This window comes from Plutella xylostella, chromosome Z, assembly GCF_932276165.1.
Source record: "Plutella xylostella chromosome Z, ilPluXylo3.1, whole genome shotgun sequence".
In the NCBI taxonomy this organism is placed as follows: Eukaryota; Metazoa; Arthropoda; class Insecta; order Lepidoptera; family Plutellidae; genus Plutella; species Plutella xylostella.
In genome coordinates this window covers 968,769-978,109 of record NC_064012.1, presented here as the reverse complement: position 1 = coordinate 978,109, position 9,341 = coordinate 968,769, and the positions used below count along the sequence as shown (strand labels likewise).

Below are 9,341 nucleotides of genomic sequence, written 5' to 3'. Positions count from 1 at the left end.
CATCAAACGAACTAAAGGCCCGTTGCGGCTTCAGCCGTCCTACATCTGTTCAATTATTGCAATAAAAATTAACTGTTTATAAAAGGTTTATTGGTGCCTACCCGTGAAAACTGCACACTGGTTCGCCATAATGGATTGGTGGAAATTGGTCGGTATTTTATCTACTTATGTAGATCTTTTGTTTTTTTTTCAGTGAAAAGTGAAAGTGACGCAAAAAGGACTGTGTTTTCAAAAAATAAATATGTGAATTTAGAAGTGACATTATAGTGACCGTGCTGTTTGGATTTGTCGAATAAGTTATAAGTATAATCATCCCGTTACATAATTAATTTATTAGGTATGTTAGGTAGGTACCTACAGCTACACCTACCTACGTGACTTAAAATGTGTCTCACAGGGACCACTAAGTCAAATATAATTAATTATTTAAAATAAATGCCATGAAAAGAACAAAAACAATAGTTCTAAGTTTACGCTTGATCATTTTTGATGAAGAATTAAATAATAATAAATAAATATTATTATATTACTAGTCAGGTACATTTTTACAATGAATTAACTACAAAGTTTAGTTATTTAGTAATTTTTAAAGCAAACTTTACTTGAAATAATAGTTTTTTTATTTTATAACTTAAAAATAACAATTACTACTTTTAAAACCAAATTTCGAAATTCAATTAAAGTGCGATTTAAAAAAATGCAAAACCTGTCTACTCTATTGTTGTACCCATGTACTTACTAAAAATACAGTAAAACTGTTATAATTATAATGGAGTACGAGTTAAAATGCATATTCTATCAGATGATATTTATGAGATACCAAAGGACCAAAGGTCGTAGTTATAGTTAGGTATCGTTGTTGTCTCCTATTATAGAAATATTTTTATTACATACGCTGGTAATTTACAATAAAATATGTCCTCACATCACCATATTAAGAAAAAAATTACTAAGTAGGTACCTAGGTAAAGTTATTTTTTTTTAAGTTGCCTTTATCGATACAATGAAACTGCGATGAAACTAAATAAAAATTCTAACTTATAAATATAGGATTATTTTAATTATAAATTTTACACTAAAGGTTGTTTAAATAGTTGTTCATGAACAAAAAATCTATGTTTATCTAATATACCTTGAATCAGTGAGCACCTTAATAATTACCCCTATGTACGTAAACTACACATTAATTACACGGTTAAATTGCTAAGTGAAAAAAGCCTTTCTATTAAGTACACTAATTAATCATCAATACTCAATTAAACTTTCCACCGCATAGGTCATATTACTACTTCAAGTGAAATAACAAAGGCACAGCTTATCGTATAATTTACCTAAATAGCTGGAGTATAGGCCCTCCAGATTATGAATAATTATTTAAAGAATTCAGTAGTAAAATATTGTCTCATTTGTTACAGTTTGCGCTTCTGGTAGCTGTTGCTTCAATTTCTCCAACTGCAGAAGGAGCGAAGTGAGTGTTATTTTAATGACAATAAACCCCTGTCGGCCTTTAAACTTCATGAGTATGAAATACTCGATTCTATTTTAACATGTACACATCATTACACACGATAATAATATAGTGCTATAAAATTTTATTATATAGGAAATTACCTAATATTGCGTTGTTGTATGTCATTTGGTAATTAACGTAACGTTGGCGTAATTCTGCGAAAGTATTGTCACGGTACACGTGGGCCAGCCGAGCCGGGCGATTGTCTCACAAGTGTCAATGTCACTGTGCCAGCTGTTGCGATCAAATTGATATGTTTCACCGCTGAGCGATAAATGTTGCACCTGAACCTGTACCCAATCAACCGACCAAGTAATTAGAAATTTCTTTCACTATCGGTATCCCTGCACCGTGAATGAAAGAGAAATGCACCGCATTCACCGTAGCGTATGACTGAGATGGGTGTCCATCGATTGTTGTCAAAAGTCAGCGAGTATGCGGTAGTGCAGCCGCGACGGCGCTGTGATGCCGAGAGGGAAAGCTAGCACATGTGCTCGTGCAGCCATTGAACTGAAGCGGAACTGAAACAAAAACAACTCAACTCATGCACGCAAACACGATATAATAGCGTCATACTAATTTTCTTTTGTTGCAGGAAAAAAATTCGTATACATCTGCCACAGAAGGTAAAACACATCCATCACCATAAGAAGATTTATATAACGAACCACCCTGCGTCCTCACACTATGCGCCCGCATACATGCCAACGGCGGAGGGCGCGGTGGCGGTGCCGACGTCCATCGCGCTGCCGGCGGCCGGCTCCAGCCTGGTGCCGCTGAAGGGAGATCCGTACGAGGAGCGGCCGAGCCCCGCAACTCACTCCACCAAACTGATGCCGCTGTACCACAACCGCGGGTACTACGGGCCTCAGCCAAATGCCGATGCAGATGAACAGGAGTACGACATCGTGTCTCCCTCCGACCACCCACCGCGCTACATCCCCACAGCCTTCTCTGCACCTTCCGCCCCGGCAGCCACCTACCCACCCAAAAGGGTCAAGGTGATCAAAGTTAAGGATGCACCACCTCGTAAAGCAAAATCTAAAGTGCGAAAGCCTAAAAGACCTGTCAGTGAGGCTCCACTCGTTGACGAGGAAGCTCCGGTGTCAACTTTTCACGAACAGTTTTATTCAGATGTAGACGGAGCTGGAACTGTAAAGAAAATAAGGAAACCAAAACGAGTTGAAAAGATTATTGATGGTAACACTGAGCATATTCATACGTATAGCGAAGAGCATATTCATAAAGTAGTGTATGATGACCCAAAGTATGGAGGCGTGGGACCGAGTGCCAGTATGTCCGGCCACGCCCCGCACTCTCTGCTGCCTCTCAGGAACCATCACTTATTGTCACTGGCTGAACAAGATCCCTACTCCAGACCAGCCTACGGTTCACTAGGCACTCCGTCACATATGGAGTTTGCTGCATATAATCCAAGGGAAGTCACACACGATCATATATTCCATGATCATGGGGAAATTCCTCCTAATGTGGATCTAACAAAGGACAGTTTGAACCTGCCCCCGAAGGCTTCATTTACAGCTAACGGTTTAAAGATAGCTGAATACAAACGTCCGGTTTCAAAGCCAAAATACCACGGCAACAGGAATAGCAAGCCTACGCGGCCACCTCCGCAGACTATAGACTTTTCTTATTATGAAAACATATATACAGCCACGGGAAGGCCAAAGCCACACAGACAACCAGCCAGTTACAGTGACTATTCAACCGAAAGCAACGTAGACCACTTTAGGCCCATCCCAGCATTCCGGTTTAAAGACACTAAGCCGAAGTCTGTAGAGAATAACCCTTACTACGGGCACGCAGTGGGGAACCCGAGCAACGTGTACCAGCTGCGGCTGCCGAGCCAGCCCTCGCCCTTCTCTGCCGCCAGCCAACACGACTACGCCGGTACTGGCTTTGCCGGATCAAAGCCTGCCACTGCGGGCTTCTCCAACTTTAAAGATCCTTTCAGTTCATACAAAGGTTCCTACTCCAACAATTACGATCATGATAGTACATTTGCCTCCTCGTCAAATGCCGAACCCTCAAACTGGAATAGTCAAGATCAGAGAGATAAGAAAAAGAAGTCCATTTCAACACAGAACGTCAAATTTGGTGGGCGAGATCTAAAGACTATAGTGGATCATCTAGCGGAGGCATCAGAGCTTCAACCAGTAATAAAAGAGAATACGGCTGATAATGCCCAGTATGAGGAGCAAGGCGCCCCTACTACACACTACACAATAACAGAAAAATCTCCTCTCTACGACTACTACAGCAACATGGCACTGAAAGCGTTCCAGGAGCACACGGCGGTATCAATGCCTGAGGCATCCAACAACAATTATCAATTTGCAGTGGCTCCGGGTACGTCCCCTGCACCTTCCCTAGTCACTCCCGCAGAAAGCACGACACCCGCGCCCACCGCGAGCGCGCCCGCCCGCACCAAGCGCCGGAGACAGAGGAATAAGCCCAGCAGACCCACCGAAGAGACGAGGCCGCCGCTCGACGAGCCCACGCCGACGTCGCTGCGGCTGCGGCCCGCCGCGCACGCGCAGGGCTTCAAGCGCACCCGCACCGCCACGCCGCCGCCGTCCTACGTCGACCACACAGATGACTCGCCGAGACCCACATACAAGTACGGTGATAAAATATGAACAAAACTGTGGTTGTAGTGGTAAAAGTGCGTCATCTTGTCTGAACAATACCAAATAGTGAGTGATAGTTATAGCTCTGTTTGTGTTAGTATCGGAACTAATTAATATCTTGTAAATAATCTTTTATGAATCAGTTGTGTGAGTGTAACACGGTGGAATTCATGCATTTTAATACTATCTTAATGTTACCATAATAATTTAAGGAAAATCTGCCAATAAATGGTCGAGGTAGTATGGGTTTTTATTTTGTCTCTGTCAAATTTTCTATGTTTCATAAATATAATTATCGCTAAGTGTGAGTACCTAACAGTTTTAGGTTATCAGATCAAGTGATTCACTGATCACATTACTTCCTGTTGGCATAGCCCGGCAGGTGTGAAAACGAAAAGTAACACGCATGTCCAAAGAATGTGTTGCTTGGTTTTTCATCGTTAATCACAGATAATAAGTGCATGAAAAACGTCAATTAGTATCGTAATATAATACGATTTAGAAAGCGCATTCATGCGTCGAGGAAGTGGGTGCGATGCGTCTGCACGCCCGCCCCCCGCTGAATTATGCGCACTACCGTATTACATTACGTGGAACCATTATGTTACTCAACAGAAACTTTAATATAGAGAGAACAGTCACAATTTATTAAAATTCCTAGTAATTACGTAACAATGAAGTATCCTCATCAAAACGATTTATGACATAGATCACCGTTTAGTGCGTGCAATAACAGTGAAATAGAAAAACTTTGATGATGATAAAATTATTTTTAATTCATGTTATGATTTAGGTAAACGAGGGCAATAATTAACCCTATCATAAATAGGTAACTATAGTGACATTTAATTTATAACTCCGCAATTACATGATGGACTACTTGGTACCTAACTATGAATTCATAATTAAGTTGAATATATATAATTTGAGTGAGTTAGTAGGTAAGTATAATATTAATATATTGAGTTTAATCTTATATTTTAGTATTTGCATCTTCATGTAAATAATAGGCTAAATTAAAGGTATGGGAAAATTTCTAGAGTTTTTTTCATCCCCGACAATATCTACTAACAAATTGGATCGCATACATATTGAAGTCATTGGCAGCTGGTTCTAGGTATAAAGGAAGATTTACAAAGATAGGAACTAATTATAACTACTTACATGCAGTCCGCATGAACTTAGTTCAAGTGGGTAGGTAAACAAATTAATATCTCTTCTATCTGTCCTCTGTCCTACTCACGTAGAGCCTAATTTATTTCAAGAAATATATGTACTTAGGTATGTTGCATTGGTAATAGAGTCTGTTATTTTACATGATCCTTTAACCACTAAGTAACTGTTTGAAACACTACCTACGAATTAAACCAGGTAGGTATATCTTGAAACGAAATTGGCTGTTTTTTCGATGGCGCATTAACTCTTACTATTGCGTAGAGAAATCCAGGTTATAGACACCCATATTTTTTTGATGCTGAACTATAAATTATTTTACCATTGGAAAATGGGGTTTAGGTACAAAACACTCAGAGATTCGATTGAAAAAAATATAACGTATTAGGTAAGATATGTAGTTAAGAACCTAAGTACTTCATTGGTTCTAATAATTTATAGATAAATTTAGTTAATTTAAAAGTCACATTATAGGTATACCTCAGATTTTTTACCGTTCTAGTCTAAAAAAATACAGATAGGTACTATACCTACTTCAAGAAAGGGCCTGTTTTAGTCATTTACTTAAAAGCCGAGCTGTATGTAAGTGTTTTGAAGAGATACACGGAAACATTTCATTGTTATTATACTGTTTACTCTATTGGAACAAAGCGTAGCATGGATAATATCCGGTAAGTAAGTTACATAGATACTATGTTAGTATGTACCTACTAGAATGTATTGAATATGAAAGAAAACCTAATTGAACAGGTATTACCTTTGAATGTAAGTATCAGTTTGAACCACCCCTTTAACAATAATATAGGTATTAACTTAAGTATATAGGTAGGAAATTATTGATAATAGTTGTTATCCTGAAGTTGTTTTGAACTCTTCAAACTCCATCATTGATAGGTATTAGGTACCTACTTACCTAAGGATAGAATCAAATGGTGTTGGCTTAGTCAGGTAATCGCTCGTTTCTCACGCGCGAGAGATGTGATTACGAACCCCAACCCTCATATTATTAACTACAGTCAAACTATAAAGTCCTGACATCATAGAGTGCGATTTTGCCAAGACTTTTTATGATCATCAGTTATTTACTTACTTTTACATACATTTTTAAAATAAAATACCGATTGACTATGGATTTTTAACGGATTTGTCCTTTAATAAATATAACATATCGATTAAATACGATCTTCTACTTCCGTTTTCACAACTTTATAGTTGGGCTGTATGTACTAATGAATTAGAGTTTAAATAGTTTATGTAAAAAATATAATAATATCTTCGCTCTTACCGGTGAAGGATGACATCGTGAGGAACCCACTAACTTGCAGTGGACCAGCGGCAGCGTGGGAGGGTAGTTTAGACCCTGGGGATATGCATAAAGTTTCTATTCTAGAGAGTCAGGTGCAGGTACTTACACCCTCACAAATAATAAAAAAAACCTAGATAGGTTAAAGAAATACCTAAGTAGTAATTCCAACTTAAACCTAACTAACTATGTAGGTACATTTCATTTGATTAGCAATTAGAATAATATTAAGAATAAGAATAATTATGTAGGTACCTAGCTAAATACCAGACCCCGCTCTCCTAACTTCTAGTACCTAAAATAATAAATAAAACTGGCTATAATAATTTTAGTATAGGTAGGTACTTAGTAATTATGATTTCATAGATAATTATTAAAACATTAAGTAGGTATGCATTACCTATTCTAAATAAACTAACTAAAGGTTGTATAAAGGTTTTATTAGGAATAAGGACCATAAGGGTATCCGAAAAAGTAGCGTGTTTTTTTAAATAATAATAATAATTGTATACACCTACCTAATTTAAATGAAATAATAATCGAGTATGAAACCCGAATCCGCATTGTTCTCACATTGTTGTGATATGGAAATGAATTATCTAAAAAGAACTGGGGAAATATAATTTATACGCTGGTCAGTCCCTCCTATCTTTCAGTGTTGCCAGTTCACAATACTAACTGAGGTATTTTAAAATCGATATTGGAACGTATTACATAGTAAATGTCAATGTCTGAAACGTCATGTAAATGTTCTAAGTTTTATCATTCATTTCATTACAAACTACAAAATAGCCAAAATTTTGTGTATTACACGAGTAAATAATGTAAAATTATTAATTGTAACGCAATGAGTAAAGCTTTAAAAGGTAAGTAACTTTTCTGAATAACTTACGTTGTTTCATGAAAGCGAAAACAATGAAATGTGAGCCATAATAGAAGCGCCGCTAACGACAAAGTAAATAAAGTGCCGTAAACAAAAATAATCTTGGTTTATCAATCAATGACATCGTAGCACTGTAAAGCCACGTTATTTTCGATTGCCTGGCTATCGCATATTTTATTTATGATTGTTTTTAATTAATAAAAAAACCTATACTATTTCTGACTAAACAATCAATATTTTTTCCAGTTTCTTCATTTGAGTTCCTATTCACTGCCAAAACGTATGTGAAGACCAATCTCCGAATACAGGAATGTAGAACATCTATTAGGAGATAGATAAAAAAAGGATAAAAACATGTCAATGTTTAAAATAGAATCTTATGTTACACCTATTCTTCTAAGCTATGTTGATAAATATGTCAAGGATTTCAAGCCAGCTGATGCGCAAGTAAGTAATATCTCTCATACTTAATATTTATTCTCTATAACCATTAACTATAGCAATCTGGGCAACACTTAGAATCTAATTGCACGATTCAAGGGGTGGCTAGATCAAGCGGATGCGAAAAAGCTATCCTGGGTAAACCTTTCCTGAAGAACTAGCACAGGGTGCAAGACAACATCAAGGCATGATGAAAGTTCTCCGTCATGTTCTCTATCAAGGCAGTACAATGTCAATGACTTTTGTCATATCTTGCACCTTGTGCTAGCACTTTTGGAGTTGAACTCAGTCACAGTTTTGAATAGATCTTTGTGAAAACTATATCAAATTCCTTTGAGCCAGGTACCATTCTGGCAGAACTTTCCTGATGATATTATACAATGTACCTATGTTGCTCTTCAAAATTAAATGTTTTGCCTGTGACTCCCGCAGGTATCCCTGTGGGGGGGAGGAGTGGTCCTGCACAACCTGGTGCTCAAGGCCGACGTGCTGCAACAGGAAGTGTCTTTGCCGTTCACCCTCGTCTCCGGACGGATTCACGAGCTGCTCATACAAGTGCCATGGACCAAGATCATGTCCGAGCCAATCATTGTTACCATTGATACTATAGGTGAGAAGATTTTCTATTTATATTTATTTGTATGGCTATAATGTTGTATGAAATTAATCTTATTATTTATTACCTCAACTATGGAGCATGCCTTAGGTGTATATCTAAATTAAACAATTGTATTTATTTATTCAATATTACCATACTTATATCTATCAGAACACAGGTATGATTAAGAATCAATTATGATTTATCCATGAATTAACCATATTCCTGTGATTTTTCAGAGTGTGTCTTGAATTTAAAACCACCCAATCCACCAGCTGAAGATGAAGAGCCAACAAGGGAGAACTCAAAGTAAGTTGTTTAGTGAATATCATGGGTCTTCATTAGGGGGTGGAGACAGTTAATTGTTTCTATATATTTTATTCAAACATATCATGATGATTGATGATAATATTAGGTAATTCCTACTTTCACAAACATGATTACACATATCTCACACTAATGTGCTCTCTTGCACGTCCCAATGGCCCAATTTACCAATCACCAATAGGTAATGGAATAACAAAGGCTTTTATAGCACACAATCTTTTCTTGGTGGCAAACCCTAGTGTTAATCTTGTATTTGTCACCGACACCAAGAAAGTGTAACAAGCACCTTGGTGCAAACCCTAATGTTGCTCTTGTATTGGCCACCAACACAATCTAGAATATAATATAATTTTATTGGGACGTAAAATTTTACAATGATTTGTCCATTGTCATAATATTACTCTACCACCATTTCCCAAAAGCCCCATTATCAAGGAGGAAACAAATGGCGAAAG

At 37.5% G+C, this 9,341-nt stretch overlaps 2 protein-coding genes across 2 annotated transcripts in view; both read left to right on the top strand.

Annotated features, from left to right (window-relative positions):
- On the top strand, positions 1 to 4,402 carry LOC125491207. The gene is made up of 3 exons (XM_048632647.1): positions 1 to 148; positions 1,416 to 1,468; positions 2,106 to 4,402. The coding sequence occupies exons 1-3, from the start codon at positions 131 to 133 to the stop codon at positions 4,168 to 4,170; spliced, it is 2,136 nt and encodes a 711-aa protein (XP_048488604.1). The 5' UTR covers positions 1 to 130; the 3' UTR covers positions 4,171 to 4,402.
- Positions 4,403 to 7,368: 2,966 nt separating this feature from the next.
- The window catches only part of LOC105395537, a 93,248-nt gene continuing 91,275 nt past the window's right edge, over positions 7,369 to 9,341 (top strand). Inside the window, exons 1-4 of the mRNA XM_048632795.1 lie at positions 7,369 to 7,503; positions 7,767 to 7,967; positions 8,394 to 8,571; positions 8,799 to 8,868. Of these exons, the coding sequence (XP_048488752.1) occupies positions 7,875 to 7,967; positions 8,394 to 8,571; positions 8,799 to 8,868 (341 nt within the window). The 5' untranslated portion in view covers positions 7,369 to 7,503; positions 7,767 to 7,874. The remainder of the gene's footprint in view (positions 7,504 to 7,766; positions 7,968 to 8,393; positions 8,572 to 8,798; positions 8,869 to 9,341) is intronic.

Bases quoted from the DNA above. Each gene is read 5' to 3' on its own strand.
- LOC125491207 (XM_048632647.1), top strand. The intron at 1,469-2,105 runs GTGAGTGTTATT...CTTTTGTTGCAG, and splicing joins CCAACTGCAGAAGGAGCGAA to GAAAAAAATTCGTATACATC.